General features: G+C 38.4%; 2 protein-coding genes across 4 annotated transcripts; one reads left to right on the top strand and one right to left on the bottom strand.

The window, feature by feature from the left end:
- Positions 1-427: 427 nt before the first annotated feature.
- fam184aa (family with sequence similarity 184 member Aa) lies at positions 428-20,628 on the top strand. 2 transcript variants are annotated; one of them, XM_079458495.1, is made up of 18 exons: positions 593-909; positions 2,251-3,105; positions 3,410-3,545; positions 3,868-4,049; positions 6,079-6,264; positions 6,902-7,024; positions 7,709-7,870; positions 8,264-8,385; positions 8,742-8,892; positions 10,390-10,602; positions 11,653-11,806; positions 12,172-12,299; positions 13,962-14,146; positions 15,904-16,050; positions 16,295-16,412; positions 16,577-16,681; positions 17,777-17,964; positions 20,305-20,628. In XM_079458495.1, exons 1-18 carry the CDS (start codon positions 721-723, stop codon positions 20,384-20,386), a joined length of 3,426 nt encoding a protein of 1,141 aa, XP_079314621.1. In that variant the 5' UTR covers positions 593-720; the 3' UTR covers positions 20,387-20,628. The 2 variants fall into 2 exon arrangements, with proteins under 2 accessions (XP_079314622.1, XP_079314621.1); XM_079458496.1 differs by lacking the exon at positions 17,777-17,964 and having other exon boundaries at positions 428-909; positions 20,305-20,626.
- A 590-nt stretch (positions 20,629-21,218) lies between these two features.
- pln2 (phospholamban 2) lies at positions 21,219-23,653 on the bottom strand. 2 transcript variants are annotated; one of them, XM_079458498.1, is made up of 2 exons: positions 23,565-23,653; positions 21,219-21,542 (listed from the first exon to the last, which is right to left on the bottom strand). In XM_079458498.1, exon 2 carries the CDS (start codon positions 21,502-21,504, stop codon positions 21,346-21,348), a length of 159 nt encoding a protein of 52 aa, XP_079314624.1. In that variant the 5' UTR covers positions 21,505-21,542; positions 23,565-23,653; the 3' UTR covers positions 21,219-21,345. The 2 variants fall into 2 exon arrangements, with proteins under 2 accessions (XP_079314624.1, XP_079314623.1); XM_079458497.1 differs by having other exon boundaries at positions 21,219-21,599; positions 23,565-23,625.

The following is a 23,653-nucleotide window of genomic DNA, read 5'->3' on the forward strand; positions in this document are numbered from 1 at the left end:
TAAATTAAATCCAAACGCGGCATGCATTTGATTTTTGAAAGCACGTGAGGTAGATTTGTGAAGCATGATTTGATGTCGTGCATTGTATGGGCTAACGCAACACACTTGAAATACTTTATGCGACATTTCCTAAACATTTAAGATTTTGCTAAATCCGTACGGAAATGTGCCATCGGAACCATCAGCCGAACGCAATAACAGCACAGATGCACTGCATGCGATAGCTGTGTGTCAGTTAGTTTTAATTGACATGGTGCTTGTTTAGCATTTTAGGTCATTTGATCGTTTTCATTTTCTACATGTTTGTATTCGTATATAAATAAAATCGAAAACGAGATGATCGCGCATTACTGACCTAACAGCTCTTACGTCATCGTTTACAACTCTCTCACTCCTTCTCTCGGTCTGCACATCTCTCCCGCTCCGCATCCGCTGCGTGTGAGGATGCACGGTCACATTGTCATGCATGCGTTCACTAAAAGATACAAATAACATGCCTCTGCGCGCATCGAGATAAGCTAATGCCAGTCGTTCGGAATACTGAAATCTCCTCGAATATTGAACACGCAACCCTTTCATCGGTGCTCTCCAATGCAGTGATTAGCATGTGGGTGAGGAATAGCACGCTCGACCTGGATGGATTCATACGGATGACGGCTATGTCGCAGCATCATCCTTAACCCACTCGCGGGGATCTTTTTGTCGTGACGGTACGTGAAGATGGCGACGGGAACGGGATGGCAGCAGCCGTACAGCGCAGCTCCAGGCAACAATGCTCCTGCTGCCTCTGGATCGGGGACCAGTCCGTCTTCTACATCCAGCAATCTGCTGTACGATTCTGCTCTGTGCATGGAGTACACTCAAGACCTGCACCTGAAGATGAGTAAAAAAATAGCACAACTCACTAAGGTTGGTAGTATTATCATCATTTGACCTGGTGATTGCTTTGGATTTCGAGGAAGCATGAAATGTAGTCACATTTTTCCGCAGTTTCTTACAACTTTAATATTTTGCGTGATGTTTAATCTTTATCCCCCAGAGAAGATGCCCTACATATTGCAATTTTGAACCACATGGTATTTCCGCTGCAAACATCTGTTTATAATCCTGGACACGATTTGCAAGCTGCTAATCTTTGCTTAGTTTCCAAAAAAACTCTCAAACACCTTTATGTAATGAGTCCTGCGTGCATCTTTATTGCAAAGATCAGTCTTGATTTGTGTTTGGGGTCCCAGGGGATGGTGACGTTACGTGTAAAAACAATAACAGTAATCTGTTATTACAGATAGCAAATATTTTAATTAAAATGCTCTCCTGACCCAAACAAAAGCCAGCAGGCGGATATTATTGATGCTGGAAGCCCGGTTTGTCACAGCATGCATGTAACCACGTTGCAGAAATGTGCAGTACCAACAATAACATTGTTTCTGTTTGGCTTAGAGTTCTGGAGTAAAACACATTGTAGAAAAATGCAATAGGGCAGGAATATGCTGCTATACGTGAACACCATCAGATCAGAGAATCTCATAAATGCACTGCATTTATCTGTGCTGTTACGTATTTTTGCATTTTTAATAATGAATGCTTGATGCATGTTCAAAATTGTTAGTAATCAAGATTAGGAAAAGCTGTGACGCATCAACAGGATATTCAAAATCGAACTAATCTCCCAAACAGAATATAAATGTTAATAAAATTCAAGGATAATTGCTGTTCTTCGTCGTTATTTAAAGACGTAAATGACATGATTGACGCATTACAGTGAGCTGTGAAGAAAATTCAGTTTCACTGGTCATAAATTGATATCGGTACCGTATCGTAACCTACTTAAGGCTACAATGCAAAATTACAAATTGTGCAACACAGAATGTCTTACACAGTATGTTAATAACATGGGATGCGACACAAAGGAATCAATTCAAGATGAAAAGGAGCAGGGCAGCGCGCGAGCAGCAAGTGAAGGCTGTTTGCTTTGATGTGAAACTCTTAAGCGCAAAGAAAGAGAACCGTGAAAATTATGAAATGCTTGGGTGGAGAAAGCGATTGAACCTGAATGACTGCAGAAGTGAATTTTGATATAGACCCTACCTATATTATAAAGTTTGATCCCTTAGGTTTATGAAAAGTGACTATTCGTATTTTTGTCTCTTTTAGTAGTTTAGTTTTTCATGTCATGCATTATCGAGTGTTTCTGGGTATTAAAAAGAAGATCCAAAAGAGATGCCAAAACATTAACTGTTTATCTCCTAGGTCATTTATGCCCTCAACACGAAAAACGACGAGCACGAAGACGCGATTCAGTCTCTCAAGGAGGCTCACGACGATGAGGTGCAGCACATCCTGACGGAGACTCGAGAGAAGATCTTCCTCTACAAGAGCAAGATCGGAGACGAGGCCGACTTGAAACGCCGCCTGCAGTCCCTGGAGGAATCAGTGGAACTGCACGAGCACATGAAACGTCAAGCCCTTGCCGAATTCGAGATGTATCGCCAGCGCATGGAGGACACGCAGCTGTGCACGGAGGCCCAGCACACGCAGCGCGTGGTCTCCATGTCCCGCGAGGTGGAGGAGATGCGGCACGAGTTCGAGGAGAAGCTGCGCTCTTTCAGCCAGGTGCAGGCTCAGTTCGAGCAGGAGAAACGGCGGGCGTTGGTGGAGCTCAAGTCGTCCCACCAGCAGGAGGTGGAGGAGCTGCTGGAAAGCCAGCAGAACCAGAGCGAGTCCTCCAGTCTGGAGCAGGAGAAGCTGGCGGAGCTGCACCGTAACGAGCTGGAATCGCTGATGGAGCGCGTGGAGGAGCTGACACAGGACAAGGTCCGGCTGGTGGAGGAGTATGATGCTAAGCTGAGCAAGGCCCAGGCGTTCTACGAGCGTGAGCTGGAGGCCATGAGGCGGACGCAGCAGCTCACGACCGAGAACCTGCTGGCCTGGAAGAGGACGGAGGTGGAACTGAGAAAGGAGTTTCAGGTGCAAGAGGGAGCGCTTCAGAGGACGCTGTGCAAGCTCCGCGCTGATTTACACAGAGCTCAGGAGGTGGCGCGAGAGAGCAGAGACAAAACCAACAGACTGCAGGCGTCTCTCAACAATGCGGAGGTCACGATCAAGGTGCGGATTTCAGCACGCGCCGTGAATAGAGATGGGTGTTACTTTGGCAATGTGCACTTTGATATCTCAGGGGTTGTTTTTTTTATTCACATTAGGTGAATTTTGAAATGAGTAAATGATGACAGAATGCTCACTTTTGAGTGAACTATCCCTTTAAACAAAAAATCTAAAACATTTTATTATTGGACATTGTTATTAGAAACAAAGCGCCCAGACTAAACACCATTAAACTGTATCAAAATAAATATATTAAATTGAAGAGTTCAGAATTATCGAAATCATTTTGAGTCTTCTCTTTTGGCAGGAGTTACACAAGCAGCTGGAGGAGGTGATACAGGACGGCGAGATTTGGGTGATGCAGCTAAAGGACACAGAATATGAGCTGGATGGAAGCAGGGATCGAGTTCAGCAGCAGGCCAATGAAATTCTTCACAAAGCCAGTGAGAATAATGTCATGGCCAAATAAAATGTATTTAGCCTTGTATGAGAGTGAACAACTCTGCGATGTGGGAGGTTGTGATTGTGGTGTGGCAGGGCTTTGGTCATCTTATTCTGGAGCCACAGACAGCATGCCCACCGACCACCCACAGTCTGTTTACTGACCATTGATGCGTATTGCACAAAAATGTACAATTTATTACTGGCTGATATCACCAGTCCTCATATCTGATTGGCTGGCTTTATGTTAACCTGTCGCGTAGGTACAATGAGCACGTACGTGAACGATTCTCTTGATGCAAAGTTAGTTTTTTATTTCAACAGGTCAAATCGGCTCTCTTCAAGCTACCCAAATGAGCCATGAGGCCACCATCAGGGATCTAGGCTCCGAGCAGAACCGTCTGAAGGAGAAGATCCTACAGCTGGAGGAAGAAAGAGAGGAACTTCAGAAACAGATGCAAACACTTGAAGAACAACAGCACCAGAAGATCCTCAATTTAGAGAAGGTAAATTACTTGTTGGCTTTTATTCTCTTAGTTTATTCTCCCATCCCACCTTAAAATGCACAGGCAAATCTGTACAAGGTTGACTTCACCAAAAAGCGCTTTTATGGGCTTTAAATCTTTCTTTTTTTAGTTTAATGTGGCAACATTGGCTTAACCAATAGATTGACCAGTTGTGTGAGTTTGGGCCCACTGTGAAAAAAAGAATATCTTAGTATTTGTGTCTTCTTTATCAGTACAAATATCTTTAGGTGGTTTTAGCAACATAAACAAACATTATGTGACCCAAATTTTGCAAGAGTCCAGTGTTTGAAATTTAGTGGCAGCTAGTGGTGAGATTGCGAATTGCAACCAATGGCTCATTCCACTCCTCCCCACTCCCTTTTAAAAGCCCTACGACGGCTCTCACAGGACAAAGATTTCGTCACGTTTTCGCTTCTATGCCGAAGTAGATAACGTATTTATGAAACGCACTTTGTAGAGTCGGAGGGTACTTCAGAAAGCTGGCTATGTGACATACCTGGGTAAGTTTAAGGGTAGGTTAGCTGATAACCTTTCGGTTCCAAAAATGGAGATAACCAAAGCATATAACTCTCTGAAGATAACCTACTCCGGAGCAGGTTAGGTTCCAGGATTAGTTCATTTCATGGAAATGTTACTGAGCTTCAGGGGTTGTCTGCGCATGCGTGCGCTTTCGATGAGCGTCAAGATGGATTGGAAGCACAGATTACGTAGCCTACAATATCTGAACATTTTATAGTTTTACTACTCCAGCCACAGCCCTTCTGATTGAGCATTCACAACTGATTTAACTGATGTAACCTTTTTAAAATAAAATAATCTTTCAAATAAAATATTGTGAGCTGTTCTTAATAAATTTAAGGCTTTATGTTTTTACATTGAATACTGGACATACTTTTAATTAGGTCTATTATTAAATCTCCAAATATGATTGGATGCAAAACTAGTATGCACACCTTACAATTCTTGTAACATTAAAATAACAGTTACAAATCTACACTTTTTGTAAATATTATAATATTTATATTTCAGTATAAAAATTGAGCATATATTTAAACTATTTATATATTTAGTTAAATAATTAATTTAAGGTGGTTAACATACAGTATCAATTAAATAATTTGATTTTTATGGTTTTTAATAACCCACTTTATACACAGATGCCGATTTAATCCTTCGGTGAAAAAAAAAGATTTATAACGTGAAAAACTTTAAGCTTCCCGGCCATTTCCATGTTGACTCCTGAAATCTGTGATCCATTGACAATGTCTTCATGTTGTTTCTGTGACACGTGTTAACTCTTGGTATCTTTCGTGAGGTTGAATTCTGGAACCCAGAGTAAGCAAGGTGTGGGTTAATCAACCTAGAGTTCAGGGTTTAGTTGAAGATAAGTTGTCCCTGCTTTCTGGAATACCCACGGTTTGTCCGTTTTGGGCTACTGTAGAAACAACTTGCCGAATTCCATGCAGGGGGACACGCGGTGTATGTAGGGTAATAAAAACATATAGCGCTTTATTACGTTTACACTTTGAAAGACATTGTAATGTTTATTATATTGCATTTCTGTAAATAGATCTTCCGAAAAATAACACGCAGGACCTTTAATATCTTAGCTAATGTGACTACTAAAAATATATATATTTTAACTGGAAAACGAAACCAAAATATTAAGTAAGAAATACGTTACTGCAGTGTGGAATCAGCAGGTGAGGGAAACTCATTCCTCATCGCCTGAAGGAAACTTGCAAACAGTCATCATTTTTGCGGTTTCTTTTTACCTCTCATTTGTTTCTGCTTATAGCAGAGTTTTTACGCTTTTATGTGGATGTCCTAAAATAGGTGACGTTGATACAAACCGTAGAGCTGAAAGATACAGAACCTCATCTAAAAGTGTTTAGGGTAACAAATCCAACACTGACGACTGGAAACAATTATCATGGTCTTCACCACGACATTGTTAAGATCTGACAAGGCCAAGGGTGTAAATGAACATGCTGTGTTGTTTTGGCAGTCGCTCCGTGAGGAAAAGCAGAACTACGAGATGGAGCTGGCACGTGTCCGGGCCAAATACGAGGAGGAAACGTCTCGTCTAAAAGAAAGCCATACGGAATCCTTAGAGGAACTACAAGAGAAACACCAGGACCAGCAGGAGAGCGCACGCAATGCCGCAGAGAGAGAGAAGAGCCAGTTACTCAATGTAAGAACATGTATATATGTGTGTGTGTGTGTGTGTAAGGATTTGGGGCTTTAGATTTGCCAAAGAAGACAAATTTATATTTCTGTTTGCTGTAGGATTTGTTCTAGTAGCCGTGTTTCGCTATTCTCTGAGTTCTGTTTAATACACTGTTTAAAAATAAAGTGTAACATCTCCTAAGTGTATTAAAGCTGGGCTTCCCGTATGCAAGACAAATTAAACATACGGTATAAATATTCAGTTCTGTTAAACAGGACCGGTGTATTACCACTGTTCCCAAATCATCTATTCCACTCCTGAGAGCTCCGCTAAAAGACATTTTCTGCTGAATGGTGTTGATTATGCAAACAGCCGTTTCTCATTGCAATGGTGACAAAGTGACAGTGATATCATTCCCGTTTTGTAGTGCCACGAAAATAGCTCTGATTCACGTCGGATATCGAGACTAATCTACTTGTCATCTCGTGGCAATCACGTCACATTACTTTTTGAAAATGTCTCTTTGCTCAGCAACGCTTTTTCCTCGCTGTAATTAAATCGTCTCCATCTGCCAGCGGCAGATTGTCACACTGTCTAGATGTATCTCTTCTTTAATTGCTCTTGTTATTCTAATGTTGTCTTTTCATTTCTGCTGACGCAGGAGATGAGACAACAGTTCGAGATTCGATGTCTGTCATTGGAGGAGCAGAGGAACCACCTGCAGCAACAGTTGGAAACCATACGGGAGGAACTTACTACTAAGCTGAATATGGCCAACCAAGAGGTTTAGATCCACCACTGTCTTGCAGTTTTTTCACAGATAATCTCTAAAAAAAGCCTTTAGATTTTTAATAGTTCAAATTTGTTTGTTGATCTGCCGGACAACCTGCTGCTGCATCTTGTGTCCCAATTCAAATACTATCCATCCAAAATAGTAATAGAAATTATGTTAAAAGGACTATCCGTACTGTAGGTGTGTTTTTAAATGCACATCATTTATTACTTGTTCATCCAAAAATGAAAATGATGTCATTATTTATTCACCCTCTTATTTAAAATATTTATGACCTTCTGTCTTCTGCAGAACACAAAAGAAGATATTGTTAAGAATGCTGGTCACTGAACAAAGGCAGTACCCATTGATTTCTATTGCATGGACACAAAACCAATGCAAGTCAATGGGTACCACCACTGTTCGGTTGCAAACATTCTTACAAATGTTTTCTTTTGTGTTCTGCAGAAGAAGAATCGTCCTACAGGTTAAAAATAACAAGTGATGGCAGTAAACTATCCCTTTAATACTTAAAAACATGAAGTTCTTATTACAGAATTTTCAGCATTCAAAATGTAAATGTGCATACAAAATGTTCCTCTACACCGTATATTTAACTCTGCAGAGAGACCTACCACATGTATTCATTGTTGTCATATCCAAGTTTCCCTAAACTGTCATTGTGGTTTATCTCAGGTGGCTAATCTGAAGGATCTTGTCAAAGAGAGCGAAGAAAATCTGGATAACGCTGAGAGACACATCTCCTGTCTTAAAGACAGCCAGGAAAAGCTTCTCATCGAGCTGGACGTCACCAGGGCGAGAGTGAGAGAGACATCCAACCTTCTCACAGACCTACAAGTAAAACACTCTGCTTTTTACTCTATTTATCACTTACAACCTGCGTAATGAGTAAATCTCTCATTCTGCTGGAAAAACAAGAGGCAGGCTGTCGAGGTAAAACGTTCATGCTGTAGGAGCGTGACGCATGTGTTTAATTCAGTCAAATTCATATGGCAATCACCGCAATAGGACATGGATAATGGAGCGTGACTGTGATGTTAAAAGAAAAATCAAGCCTCATTCAATATCAAAGGCACCCAAAACAGTCACTTTTGTTCGCCGCTGAAGGCCGGAAAGTGCGGAAAAAGCTAGCATGCCTTAAAATCTAGTTTTTGTAATCGGCTCTACGGCAAACTGTGTCTCTTTGCTTTTCCTGCGGTGAATCATTATCCACGATTCAAACACTCACAGGAGGAGATCGAGACCCAGAAACAGCAGCATGAGGCTCGGATCATCACCGTCAAAACAGACGAGAAGCAGAAGATGGACAAAATCACGGAGGAGCTGGACTTGAAGTGGACCGACGCTCTGAGGTGCAACACGAAGCGCACACGATGTACACAGTGCTAAAAATAGAGCTCAGATTTGCACGTTGCATTAAATTAAATAAACCGTGACTGTTCTGTCTGTTTGGTATGTGGAGCACACATTAAATCAAATATAAAAGGCTGTTAAATGGAGGCAGTATGTCCTGCATCAAAACCTGTTCAACAAATCCTTTTCCCCAAACCGTGCATTTGGATTAAATTATGCTTTATTTGTGTAAACTGTAGTAAGATGAGACATTTATTTTGTTTATGCGAGATAAACAGTTTTAAAGTAATGCATCCTTGTGTCTGTCAGTTGCGCCCTTTGTTTATCTGTCTCTTTGTTATTGCATGATCTCTAGGGCCGAGCTGAAGGGTATGCGAGAGGAGCTGACAGCCGAGTATCAGGCAGAGAAACTGGTGGCACTGACGCAACTTTCCCAACAGAGAGATCTGGAGATGATGGCAGCCAGAGAGAGCTGGCAGAGGAAGGTGGAGGACCTTTTGGAACAGGTAACGCAAAGTTAAAAAGGCGCCGCTTATCTGACTATTAAACGGTTGCTGTTTTAAAGGTCCAATGTGTCATTTATTGGAGGATGACAGAAAAGCAGATTACCTAATAAAGCCTTAAATAATGTTTTTATTGCATTAGAATGAGCTATTTCTGGGTCCCCTTACATGGAATTTGCCATGTTATTTCTACAGTACTTCTGATATGTAGTAAATGTGTCTTATTTAAAGGGTGTTTAGATATTTTAACTGGAAGTCAAAGAAAGTAAGCTGCATGACACATTTCGTATCCAGTGCAATAACTCTAACGTGGTCTCAACCTCACGTAATTCTCAATCTAATAAATCCCTCTGCAGTATGTTAAAACAAGTTTCAAAGGCAGTATAACCTCATCCTGAGGCTCCAGTGAAACGCTCTCCTCTTTGTTGGCCTCATTTTATTGCCTCTGTGTCTATTTCGGGCCTGCCGTTTGGTGCATGTGGAGATGCTCTCACCATATTCTCTGCTTCATCTTAATCCTGTACTTATTTTATTTATCAGTCCGAGAGAATTAAAACCCCTCTTCTCCTGCAGATTGAGCTGTTATGAATATATAACTTTTCTCATTTCAGGTTACCTAGGGATACGGGAGAAAAAAAACTGGTTTTAAATGAATTTTTAATTCGTATAACTCATGACACAGCTGCATGGAGATTTGAATAGCAGCTTCCTGTCTGTACATGTTGATTTCCTGTTTTGTTTCCTGATCTGTTTCCGAGGTAATTTTATTTATCGCACAAAATTCATTTTCTTGGTTGTCTTGTTGTTCTGCAATAACAACAAATATATGCCATTATCAAAACTGTGTGATAAGATTTCCATATCTTTATAAGATACACGTTTATTGTTCTTACCCCACTGGTACATTGTTTCTTGTAAATCTAACACAATTGAATGAGTTTGTATATATATAACAAAAATAAAGTTTGCCTTTGGGATAAACGTAATTGGAGATATATTCTCTAAATGCGAATCTTAATTTCTACGCTTCCTACGCTTATATATCTTGTGTGGAAGGAAAATATGACAAACTGTTTGCAGTGTTTTTTATACTCACTAGCTAGAATAAATCTCTATGGCATGTGTGGTTCCATTGACAATTATTTATTATAATTTTTTTAATTTTATTTAAGATGAGTCCTACACACTCCTTGCGAAGTCAATGAGGGATATACATTTTTAGTGTTGTAACAAAGGATGATTTGTACCATAAGGAACCTTCAACATCCAACGAACCTTTCTGACTCACAAAAGGTTCTTTGCGGAGAAAAAAGGTTTGTTGGATTATAAAAAGGTAAGAAAGAGATGGTTCTTTAAAGAACCTTTAAATAAATAGTTATTTGTGGAACCAATGGTTCTGTAATGACATCGCTGTGAAGCACCTTTATTTTTAAGAGTGAGCTTCTCCCAAATCCGAGTCATCCGCAGTTCAGTCTTTTTAACCTTTTTCTCTCGTGTCAGATCTCTCTGCTGAAGCAGAGCCTGGAGCTGCAGATGTCACAGTCGAAAAACGCCCTGCAGCAGTTGCAGGCGCAGTTTAGCCAGGAGCGCGAGCACCTGGCGCAGCAGCTGCAGGAGCTTGCGCTGGAGCATCAGCACAGAGAGTGCCGCCTGCAGGACGTCCACTGCTGTGCCCTGCAGGATATGGAGGACACGCAACAGATGGAGCTCAGGGTAACTGCACCATCTGATCCAGCACGGCCGAACACGCACACGTATAAACAGACATGTGCAAGACATAACTTATGTGCAGCCTGCATGTATAAGTGTTTCAGGTGAGGGCGAGAACCCAGGAATCACACATTATTGTCAATATTGAGACGTTTCTCTATTTCGTAGTGCTTCTTCAAATCTTCAGTCGAAAACTATTCATTAAATGAGACCGTAAAGGGTTGAAATGAATGATTCTCTTTTTTAAATTATGCTCTTTGCTGTTATCATTGTATCATCTTGCATATAGATGCAGGTTATCCCTTTTACATTTATTCATTTGGCAGACGCTTTTGTTTTATGCATTGCATGCGTGTTTTTTTAATAATCTACGGTTCAAAAGTTAAGGGTCATTTCTCATTGTCATAAAATCGTTTTGATCATGTTCATAAATGTTTGACATTTTTTATAGACAAAAATATAATGGTGCCAGCATATTAAGACTTTGTGTTATTTCGAAAAAAGGTTTTGAAGTATATGACATGGAGTAACAGATGGACCAATAAGAGCTCGGCATCCTTCAATACAATTTTTTTAAAGCATCCTAGCCTGTTGACCCTGTATATTTTCCTATGTATTAACTCACAACGTATTAAATAATTAAAAATAAATTTGAAAATATATAGTATGATGCATTGTTAATATATTACGTATTATACATATAGTACAATATATTATTATTGAAAAATACATAACACATGCATTTTTCATGTATTGAAAAATATAAGCACTTGGATCCGACGTTATTCAATATGTTGCATTATATTTTCCATTATATTCTTATATTATTTTGTATCATAAGTGGAGGGTTGCTACTTAGAAGATGCTAAAATAATTCCTAAATTACATCATTTTAGATTTTGTTTTAGTTACAACATAATTACCATAGTTACATTTGTGCTTTTCTATATGCGTTTCCTAAAATTCTAATATTAATAAAGAATTAGAAAGCGGCGGCAGATGTATTTTTCATTCTTAACCATCTCCTTTGTTTGTATGTGTGTGTTTGTGTAGGACCTGGAGGACCGTATGAAGCAGGAACAGAGGGAAGAGTTACACGCTTTGCGAGATGCTCACAGACAGACCCTAGAGATCCTCCGGCAACAGTCGGAGCAGGAGCTGCAGACCTTACGCTTTGAGCTGGAGGATGAGGGCAAAGCTATGCTGGGTGAGTCACACATCCCCATTAAATATACCATCACACACAACACCCCAGTTTCAGAGCCAAGAATCGGGTCAATCGAGGCTTTTCATGCAGTATGTGCTCATGTTATGTAAGTATATGTTTGTGGATGCTTTTATCCAAAGCAACTTTTTACAGAGATAATCTTCTTGGCGCACGGTGGGGTTAAATGTCTCGCTGTCTAAATGTCTTAACCTGTGAAGATAATAGACCATGAGGATAATAGACTATGATGGTAATAGGCTGTGACTCACGTATTGTGTCTACCCAATAGTCGTTATGGAAAAGGATGTTGATTTTTTGTGTTTGATATTTTCTTGTGTTTATACTGACTTGTGTTTTTGCCGTAGCTTCCCTGCGGTCAGAGCTCAATCATCTTCATGCCACTGCCATTGAACATCTGAGACAAGTGCATCTGAAGGAGAACAAGGCCGCCAAACGAGAGCTGGATGACTCTATTGAGCGCTGCAAAGAACACGTGAGACATTTTTATGAAGTACTACCTCAATAACAAAATGCACCGGAAGGCTAAACCATTTAGAAATGGGGGTTATCCGCAAACCAGGTAAATTAAGGTAAATAAAAAAAATACACGTCTTCAGGTCTGTGTGAATAATATTTTCTGTGAACATTGCAACCAAAAATTGGTTTAAAGTTATTTAAAAAAAAAACAATATTACATATCGTAAATATTACACACTTATATACATACTATTTATATATACATAACATATTCATTTTAAAAATATATACTCATTAACTACTCTTTTCTAGGAAATCTTTTTTAAATATAATATTTTTATTAAGACTTGACTTGAGTCATGATTCATTCATATTTGTGTTGTTAAAAATGATGGTGTTTGAAGACCTCGTGTATGTTTTATTTATTACGTTCTCTGCTTGTTCGTGATCCGGCCGTAGCCTGAATTCTGTCTGTGTTTGAAGCTTATTCTGTCAGAGCAACAGGGCCAAGAGAACTTTATGAACTAGATAAGCGCATTTGACCCGAGCAAAACCGAATAGCCACAGATGATTTGTATCATTGTTATCCTCAAAGATTATTATCATTTTTGTCAGCTTTGCAGGATTTTGTTTTTAGAGCTCTGCCCTTTGTATAGCAGACTTTTTTAAAGACAGCTTTGTCCGTTTACTTTGATTAAAATCAAAATTCTGTCATCATTTATTTACCCTTGTGTCATTCAAAACCATTGTGATACAATGGGAGACTTCTGTAGAAGAAAGAAAGTCCTACATGTTTGGAATGAAATGAGGGTCGGCAAATGTTGAAATAATTTTAATTGTGAGTAAACTATGCCTAAAGGAAACACTAGTTCTTCTAGTTTTTAGAAAATGTTTAAGTTTTTGGAGAAAATGTGACTTCACAATGCCATGTTGTCATGCCAGCCGTGTGTTGCTAAGATGATGCTACGATGTTGTGGTTGTTTGCTTAGTGCTTAGAAACTTCTAAGTCTCTGTGCTATTTTATGGTAAGTCTGTGGGATATTTCAATTGCCTTCACAAGCACTATAACCAACTGGAATACCAAAATCCCACATTGGCCTTGTAACTTAATGTTTCAGCGTGAGTGTCGGGCTAGCTGTCTGTTTGGATTTATTAAAGAAAAAAACAGATGATACATTTCTACTCTGGGCTTCGAGACCTGCGTGTGGTTTCTGAGAATACAGTGTAAGCATAAGTTCTTCTGAGAACCGGAAGCAGTGGCTATTATAAAATGTCTCCAGGCTAAGCTGAACTTTACATGAATTTGAAGAATAACCGCAATGAATAAAGAATGAGCTCCTGAGCTCTGAATTTGGGGGGAATTCATAACCTGCCTTTACACTTCTTTTCCATTCTATTTGATTTATAATCTTTCCTTCTCTGTATTTCTTTCTCTCTCAGTCTCATGTTTGTCTCACTCCCTTAATGCATCTTAATAATTACATATATATGGCAATGTTACATATATACACATTTTGAAAGCCCCTGGGTTTGGCACAAAGCTTCCCGATACTTTAAGCAAATCATTCAAGTGTGCTTCAAGTTTTATACTTGTGGTTGTCTTTTTAGACATGTGGTGTATTTGGACACACAGTGGTTCGTGCGATGAAAGTTTTATCTCTTTGTATGTAACCCACAGGAGCAAGATCTCTTTGGACGTATATCTGACCTACAGCAGGAGGTAAACTGTAGAAAGAACCGTATCGCTGATCTGGACCATGAAATCCACACTCTCAATGAGACCATCAGCACTTTGACCAAGGAACTGGAACTTAAAGGGAAAGAGGTTCTGCGTGTTCGCAGTGAGGCAAACATACACATCAGGTACCTGATATGTTTGTCCCTTATACATGGTGGTGGTTAAAAATGTGGGATTGCAACTGAATGTTCAGCAATGTTGGTTAAGTCCCACGATGTGTGATTTAGTGCATTACTTTTCACAATTTTGCTTTTGAAGGGATAAAAATTCGGAATGAAAAATGTAAATTCTGTCATCATTTACTCGCCTTCGAGTTGTTCCAAATCTGTATAAATGTCTTTGTTCTGATGAACACAGAGAAAGATATTTGGAAGAATGCTTGTAACCAAACATATTTTGCTCCCCATTGACTACCATAGTAGGAAAAAATATGTATGGTTGTCAATGGTATAATCAAAAGTGCTGTTTGCCATCCTACATTCTTCAAAATGTCTGTTGTGTTCAACAGAACAAAGACATTTATACAGATTTGGAACAACTCGAAGGCGAGCAAAAACAAATTTTTTGGGTGAAGTATCCCTTTAAGCAAGAACTGCGTAGATGTAATTACATTATTGCTTAGCTTGATTATGCTAATTGTGATGAGCATGCATGCGCCCTGTTTGTGAATGATCGGAAATCATAAACATACACACATTTTACTATGAAATCTGACGTTAAGAAGAACGTTTTCGGTAAGGTCCGTTTTATTCGCATATTTCTCTGAATTTATAGACTTACGAGTGTTTCATGAATGAGGCCCATTGTGTTTATGTGGATGTCTTGAGTCTGGCTCTTGTCACTTCCTGATACCATTGGCCTGTCTTCTCTCGTCGTTTTCTGTCTTCCATCTCTGTGAATAACATTACCTAAAGAACAAAAATATAAAGAAATAGGGGCTGTGTTCTAAAGCTCAGGCAGCCGACCGGGTTTCCACATAACAGCACCTCAGGAAACCTCTGTGAGAGCGCTTTGGGAATCAAAATTATATATTTTAAAAGCCAATACAAATAGCTCTGTATAAAAGTAAAACTCAAATTTAACAACCAGTCTTAATCTTTTAATCTCCTAATCTGAGATAACAAGCATCAATGTTAAATTTAAACCATTCATTTCACTGTGATTTCAATCTTTGACATGGCTTTAGTCAATATTACAGATATCAAGCATATTTCACAGAATGTTCTTTACATTAATATAGGAAGATTTTATATGAAAAACAGTCAGATTAATGTATAACAGGAGAACAGAAGCGAAGCAAACATTGGATTCGTAGGTGTCTTGGTATACAGTATTCCTGCTGAGGGCCGCGTTTATCAGCTTTTAAATTCAGCCAAGGAATTGCAGGGCGCATGGTTTTACTGTACATTAATGTAAAGGTTAGTTTATAAACTGAAAATTACAGTCATCACCGTTTCCATACATTCATTTTATGCAAGAACTATGCTGAAACATCCTACACGGGTGTAGAGCATTATGCATACACAATCTGTTATTTTGATCTAAAGGTCAGTCTATCTGAAGCTAATTGAATATTTATCTGCCTCCACTACAGTCCTCTATTCTCACCATATAAAAACCTCAAGGTCAGATGAGGCTGTTTTCCTAAGGGTTTATTTAAATGAGGAGCTACTTTCTAGCACATAAAAACGATTGTGTCCTTTTGGGAGCTGACGAATCAGTTTGAATAAATAAGTCTGTTTGTTTGGCCCAGATACGGTTAAAACAAATCTGAGCAAATTTCTGTATGTCTATTCTATATATTTGCTGTATGTTTGCACTATACAGAGTCTGTTAATTAATTGCCTCTCATTCTTTATACATTATGTCCTTTCTTTGACAGGGCTCATGAACAGGACCTTTCCAAGCGACTGGAGAGGGAGATTGAAGAGCTGAACGCGACCCACAACCGAGAGACCCAGATCATGCTGTCAGATTTTAACAAGGCTCAAGAGCTGCTAAAAGACAAGATCTCTGCTCTGCAGATTCTGTGAGTGCATCATCACATCTGCAGATAACCGAAACCGATTATTAGATACAAGAATCTTTCCAGACTAGACCTTGCTGTCTATGTAAGCAGCAGCATTCTAAGCACAATGAAACCACATAAGTGATTGAATTTTTTATCATTTTGTATTATTCCGATACCTGCTTTTTGGAAATGTCTTTGCACCATGACCACCTTACGATGCCTTAAGATGTATGATTATAAATGTCTGTGTCTGTTTGAGCAGATTGGAAGGAACGGAGGAAAAGTTTAGGAACAGAGAGAGCAGACCAGAAGATCTCCAGGTGATAGCTGACCTCCGAGAAATGGTGTGTGAGAGAGAATCTCTGGTGAAGAAGCTTGTGGTAAGAGTTTAACACAATGGACCGTTGCGGTAGAGCACGAAGACAGATTTTGTTTTTATGTGTTATCGCCAAGCATTACAGTACATCTGTTCAGATGAAAGTCAATGTCAGATTGATTTTATTTCGGCACATAAATCGGTCTGATTGTGGTTTCTTTGTTCTAGGATGACAAGAAGTTTTATCAGCTGGAGTTGGTGAATCGAGAGCCTGGCTTTAACAAAGTGTTTAACACCAATCCTAATGTTGGGGTCATAAACCCCCTTATAAAGGTTAGAGAGTCGCACTGATCTGAGTTCAGAATAAAAGGTGCATAAATCCTAAGCTTTTTTAAGGTCTTCCATCTACAGTTTACGGAGCTCAGCATAAAACTTATATTATAAAATAATACTTTAAAGGTTATATATTTTACAAAGGTACTGCTGGAATGGGCTGTTCTGAAAATACTATTTAAAATTCTTTACTGTTCCCTGAGTTTATTTCTGTGGCATCGTTTGTGTTTGTTGAGTCGCCATCGTCTGTCTTTTATATCCATGTTCTGTCATGCATTAAGTTCTTCCATGCCTTCATCAGCTCTGTTTTAAAACCTCCTGAGCTGCCAAGTATTAAGTAAAATATTGTCTTGTCAATAAGATTGAACTATTTTCTATTGATTCTTTAAAATAAATTATTTATTTAAATAAATATATATTGTTTCTTAAATTAATATCTCAGATTTTCTGCCATCTTGGATTCATTTTCGTAATGCAGATTCTGAGAAGGACACATCTTTATCACATTATAACTTATTTGATCTTATATACAGATCTTATCTGCTCACTAGATTTTTAACAGAGCAGTCAGTGTCTGCCATTTCTACTTCCTGTCTGCATTCATGATGACATTCATTGCCATGTCATCCTTAAAGGAACAGTTCACTCAAAAATGAAAATTCACTTTCGTACTCGCCCTCAAGTTGTTCCAAGTCTGTATAAATGTATTTGTTCTGATGAACACAAAGAAAGATATTTGGAAGAATGCTTGTAACGGTTCTTGGCCACCATTGACTTCCATACGAGGAAATATTTTTTAATTAATATTTCTTTATGTTGAACAAAAAAAGGGATATTTTGAAGAATGTAGGAAATCAAACAGATCTGCAGCACTTTTGACTACCATTGTCTTTTTTCCTACTATGGTGATCAACGGTGGCCAAGACATGTTTGATTACAAGCATTCTTCCAAATATCTTTCTCTGTGTTCATCAGAAGTAAATTATGACCGAATTTTTCTTTTTGGGTGAACTGTCCCTTTAACTCTTAAGCTACGATTCGACGCCACTTTCCACCTCCCACAATTCCTTTCTGTGTGTGTCCTTTTTAATGTAGCATAAGAGTAGAAAACCTGCGAACGATCTCGCCAGCTCTCCGAGCCCAAGTGAAGGGGCAATGAGCAGATCCGTTCCTTCGTCCTGCCTTGAGTCATTCCCCAACTCCCCCATTCACCACCCTGAGCTCAGGTCTAACAAAGCTCAACGCCCTTCGACCCCTCCGCCTCAGGCCGACTCCGCTCGGAGGTGAGATGCACCTCGCCGTTTGACGTTCTTGTCTTCACATACCGTACGAGAGACATGCTTAAACCACAGAGCTGTCTGCCATTGGTTGGATCACACGGTCTCAGTCCTGCGCTGCAGTGGCAGAACCGACAGTCTGTCTGTTGACGTTTTGATGCGAGAACACAGTCGTGTGTCCCAAGTGAATTGTGTATATACTTGTCTCAATTGTTAGTGCATCTCTAAGGTTAAACAGCACACACAGTTCATATCCAATGCTATTATTTTAATATGCATGGTAAATCATGTGTATTCATTCTGTCCGGTGTGTGTGTGTGTGTTGTGTACAGTTGACGTTTATTGAATAATCACAAAACTGCGCCGTTGAGACTGAAGAAGGACTGAAATTTCACAAACTGTGTGTGATCACACAATGGCATTGGAATGCCTGAGCGAGCATGCGGTTGATCTCATGACATCATCGCACATGCCTTCAAGAACACATGAATGTAGCCCCGCCCATTAGCTGTACTCCATCCTTTACATTTCATGCATATGTTGTTTTTGTGATTTTAAAATGAGCTATTCAAATGATCTCCAGATATCTGTGGTATTCGTGATGTTCTTTTCCAAGTTACTGTACGTGGCGGCAGTCTTGCACAAATCTTCGGGCTGAGGGATAATGTTATACAGCACCTTGCACCGGCCCATATTTTATTTATCGTTTAGAGGAAATACAAGTTCAGCATGACTGCTTGGTGCCTGGGGTTAATTCGATGCTTGAACAGAGAAGCCCAGCTTTCCATTGGTCAATCTGCGATAGTTACTTATGTCACATTATAGGATTGTTCCTGCCGTCACCCAAAGCAAAAACAATACCTGACTGAAAATAAACTGGCCTGAAAAAGTGTTTTGGACACTCAAGCCACACTTCTTTGCATTAGAATGCAAATGCCATATAAACATAATGCTGCATTGTTTTACATATTTAAAGAGATAGAGCTGAAAATTAAAATTCTATCATCTTATGTCATTCCAAACCTGTATCATTTTCTTTTTTCTGCAGAACAGACATTTTCTAAAACAGAATTTATGTATGAACGATTCCTTTCATTTCTCTTTTCATTCATTTTTTTCAAGACGTTTCAAGACAACTGGCCTCAAGGTCATTCTAAAGGACATATATAATTATAAGTTTCAGTCAAATCGGACTATTTTTTGCATGCATTTTTACATTTTTCCTTTTTGGGTTTTTCACAAATATATAAATAATTGTTTTATCTTTTAAAACTCTACAAACATCTTATTTTTACATTTTGCCTAGAAAGTTTGCTTACTCAGTGTCTGTATATTATACTTGGTGTTGTATTTTTGTTAATGCGATCCAGATGAACTAAACAGGGAAGAATAGCGTGAGAGCGGAAATGTCTGCGGGTGATTTACCAACAAGGCGCTCATTAAAAACCACAGTTGCAATATCTCATTGCCGTAATAACCAATGCAATTTACCAAGAGCAGCGCAAATTAGCGCAGGGTTTAAAGTCCCTGTGAACCGGAAGGTGCAATAGTTTTTACTTCCGCATTTTGTAGCATTTCCGAGTGTTATGGAATTTCGAATGAGAAAATGGTGGGAGTGGCTTTCGTCTTTCTCTGCAATTTGATTGGATCTATAAAAACAGCCGTTGCATTTTTAAATGGAACTCTCAGCAGACTTACAGTTGAAGGGGGAGGGGTTAACAGATGCTCCGCCCGCCGGAAGTGCATTTTCAGATTTTAACCGAAGTTTATGAGGGCCCACACATTTTAAAAAGAGAACGACCCACATTGATAAACTATTTACTATAAACGCTGCAATATTTTAATGAAAAAATTGACATTGTCATTTTTTATTTCACTTGGACTTTAAGAATTTTAGGGGGCGTTAAATAAAACCCCAAAATAACAATACAATAAGGAGCGCAAACCTTAGAAAATTAATTTGTATTGCATGTTTCATTTAAATAATCTCCCAGAGAGTAAGCGTCTGAAGCGGAAACTCCTATGCAATAAGGTCATTCACAAAAACAGTGTCCATGCCTTTTCAGCACTCATTTTCGCTGCGTGTCTTCAGTAGATACAGACAGTAGGTTTTTTTACATCAAAAGAGCCATTTACGCTGCCGCAATCTGGCCCCAAATCTAATGCAATTACATTCATACACATTTACAATAAATGTGGCTTGATTGTGCAAAATACCTTTGAGGGCCGCTGTGTACATAATGCAATGTAGTATCAAGACAACGCGTGCAGTGTTTGACTAGGATGTTATCTTTAAAGTTGCCATAGTGTGACTGGTTGTGTTTGATTTCTGTGTGTTCTGTACAGCCCTCTTGAGTCTGAGGACGCAACTGTAGCACCAAAAGAAGAGGAACAACAAGAGCTATTTTCACAGTACTTCTCCTTTTAAATTTTTCAAGACACTCAACTAAAGAGCATGTAAAACTGGGTTTTCAATAGTTCATCGTCTGTCCTCGGTATTTCACTGTGATTTTTGTTATTTTACCCTTTTGATATAGGCATTTATTCAATATGAAATAAGATGCACATTCATTTCATATACTATAATAGAAATGTCTTTTCTGGATGGACTGAAACTGTTGGAATACCAATGTCTTGCCAGTTTTGACAATAAATCACACAAACACGCATATCTGTATTGTGCCGTCTGTTACAAACGATACATTATCAACTGCAAAAAAACAGGTAGTATCGTATATATATTATCTATGCCAAACAGGTTTTTAATACATCTTATGTGGAAATTAGCGTCTTTTGTAGGGTGGTAGTTTTTGGTACTTGAAATATTATTTTAAGTGCTTTTTAATGTGCTGCAATTTCAAAGACTTCAAAAAGAAGACTGTTTGAGTTTCGTTTAATCTTTTAGAACATATATGAACATTTTGCGGATTTATAAATATCCACATAACCTCTATATTTGTACTTTCTGATCATTTTATGTAAGAGACATCAATATGTACAAGCGAGTTTGCATCAGTGTCCACATGCTTTTCTCTGTGAATCATATATGATTTCTGAGGCTAGACTATTCATTTTGCATTTCAACTAAACGATTACTAAGAAAAAGTTTTGGACATCGGTGTAAGAGACATTTTCAGCCTCATGAGTTAATGTTTTGTATGTCATTCTGCTTTTGTGAACAACATCCAGCTTTTTGTTAGCATATAGGCCTATTTCTATTTATGCGTGTGTGTAACTCATTGGCATTTAGAGGTCAAATATATTGTACAAAGATAAAAAGAGAAAGATCAGTGCAATCATTTCAGCAAATTGACACGTGTCGCATCATCAGAAGGAGATTCAGTTTCCCAAAACTGTCCAAGATCTTGGCCGGTTGTCGTCCTTTTGTCACATGAGCAAGACGATAATGTAGATGAGCAGAAGGCAGATGAGGATGAGGGAGAAGTTGATGATGAGATCTTGTAAGTTGCGTTTGGTCTGCGGGTTCACTTCGATGTTGGATGCCCTCCGAATGGCTGACCGTGTCATGTGCTGCACTCTTTCCATCCTGGTGGGTTCCAAGGGGCGAGAGTCAAGACTGCGAACTGGGTGAGCAAAGAGAAGGGATTTCAGCAGATGATGGTGTTTGGGTTCTAGTGGTGCTTCATGGGAAATAAAGGAGAGATGGTTTCATTTCAGACTGTTTATGTTTTAGGAAACAAATAATGACAGGTGACAGATTATGAGTTGTAAATCTGCGTTCTAAATAAATATTTTTTCAACATCAATTCTCTATTGAGAATGTGCTGCTTTAAACATTAAAACACTGTAGCTAAATATATTGTTATGCACTACAGGTTTATAAATAACTTTCCAAAACTATTTAAAATGTTTCTCTTAGTTGAAATCAAATTATTTAAAGAACCCTCAAACTAAATGAAAATTAGAAAGGCTGCCTTAGCAAAAACTTGTCACTTAACATAAATAACTAATAAACAAAAAAGGAAAATATATATTAATATATACTAATGTGTCTATAATATTTATATATAGAAATAAAAAATAATAAAAATAACAAACAATTTTTGTTACAACACAAAAATAAGAACTACAATTAAATAAATATGTAAATATTATATACATACATATACACATAGATACACACATATATATATATATATGTGTGGGTGTGTGTGTATATGTATATATATGTATGTATATATGTGTGTGTGTTTATATGTGTGTATATATATAATTGATTTGATCAGTTCAGTTTTGCTGGGGACGGCACTCTTGTTAAAAGCTGTGAATGAAATGCATTTATAAGTAACAACCACTTTTACCAACTGACATCATTATCAACTGTCTCCATTTGCCATGTGCTTACTGAACTTGACAGATTCACTGGGACTTTAACAGTCGATTTTTCTTCTTCACTCTTAATTAAATGATGTTGCAAACATTAATACTTTCTTTGAAGTGCTAGTTTTGCTTCCACTAAAGCTCATATGTGTCGACCATATTCCTATAGGAGGACATCATTCTGTATCAACACCCTTTGATACTGCGGGAACAACATATTAACCAAGTTAATTGAGCATTAAAAAGAGACGAGGCTCGGGAGAATTGTAGAAGGGAAATGTCACTACAGCATGAAGCGGATGTTGTAAGACCATGCAATCCCTGTAGATGTACATTTGAATTACTATAAAAATTATGAAACTGTAACCCTGAACTTACATAGAAATTCACTGATTATTTCTTTACATTGATGCGTGTGAGCAGATTTAGTTATTTAACATTCAATGAAAGTGGAAGGTGAGCACAGGGTTTACTGAAAATGTCCTGGACACCGTTGTGATGATGAAAGATTTTAAGACGAAATTCTCATGTCATAAACCAGATTTAAATTCATGAAATTCAGCAATCCACAGCCTCTCCTCGCACACAGCTTTAGACGTACATAGGCCATGTATCATATGGAAATATTGCTGGTCAGCCTCTGGTCATTATTTACTTTAAAAATAAATGTCAAGAAAATGATGAAAGTTCATTTCTAAATAAACTGTTCCTTTACTTTGTGTAAACATGCATCAGCTAGAAGATAAAAATATCACGGCAAAGGATCGAAGGACTTATCAAGGATCCATTTTTTGAACCAGTGATGCTGTAATGTAAACACTGGCATTTGTTACCGAACTGTTTTGATGTTAAATAAAGGCAGGTAGACTTTTATTCAACTTCAAAAGACTAAACACAAAGACAATGTTTTGTTTGTACAGTAAAATAAAAAGAATTACTTCAAAAATACACCAATTATTTATTTAGACTTTCAAAATATGAATACACTGTTGGCTGCCTCCTAATTTGCATGGAAACAAATTTTATGTGAGGGACATTTCAGTTCAGAATGCAAATGTGCTTTTTGCGTGACAGTTTATATTCTGCACATCTCTTATTTCGATCACTCTCTACCTGATGTAAACCAAATGTAACATCAAGCAATGGAAAAAATCTTCAAAATATGTAAAATGTTAAATAAATAAAAAGATCAACATAATTCAGTGAGCAGTAATTTTAAGTCAATGTTTTTAAATGAACATAAAACTGAGGATTTAAAATCTTACCCCTAAAACAGCAGCCAGATCCAAATCGTCCTCAAACGTAAGGCACAGAGTGAACCTGCTGGATGTACTCAACGCGACCTCTCACGACA

This window comes from Barbatula barbatula (genome assembly GCF_947034865.1).
Source record: "Barbatula barbatula genome assembly, chromosome: 6".
Classification (NCBI taxonomy): domain Eukaryota; kingdom Metazoa; phylum Chordata; class Actinopteri; order Cypriniformes; family Nemacheilidae; genus Barbatula; species Barbatula barbatula.

Excerpts from the sequence above, each read along its gene's own strand:
- fam184aa (XM_079458495.1), top strand. The coding sequence starts at position 721 with ATGGCGACGGGAACGGGATGGCAGCAGCCGTACAGCGCAGCTCCAGGC. Across the intron at positions 10,603-11,652 it reads CGCAACAGATGGAGCTCAGG|GACCTGGAGGACCGTATGAA; the intron begins GTAACTGCACCA and ends GTGTTTGTGTAG. Across the intron at positions 14,147-15,903 it reads GAGGCAAACATACACATCAG|GGCTCATGAACAGGACCTTT; the intron begins GTACCTGATATG and ends TTTCTTTGACAG.
- pln2 (XM_079458498.1), bottom strand. The coding sequence starts at position 21,504 with ATGGAAAGAGTGCAGCACATGACACGGTCAGCCATTCGGAGGGCATCC.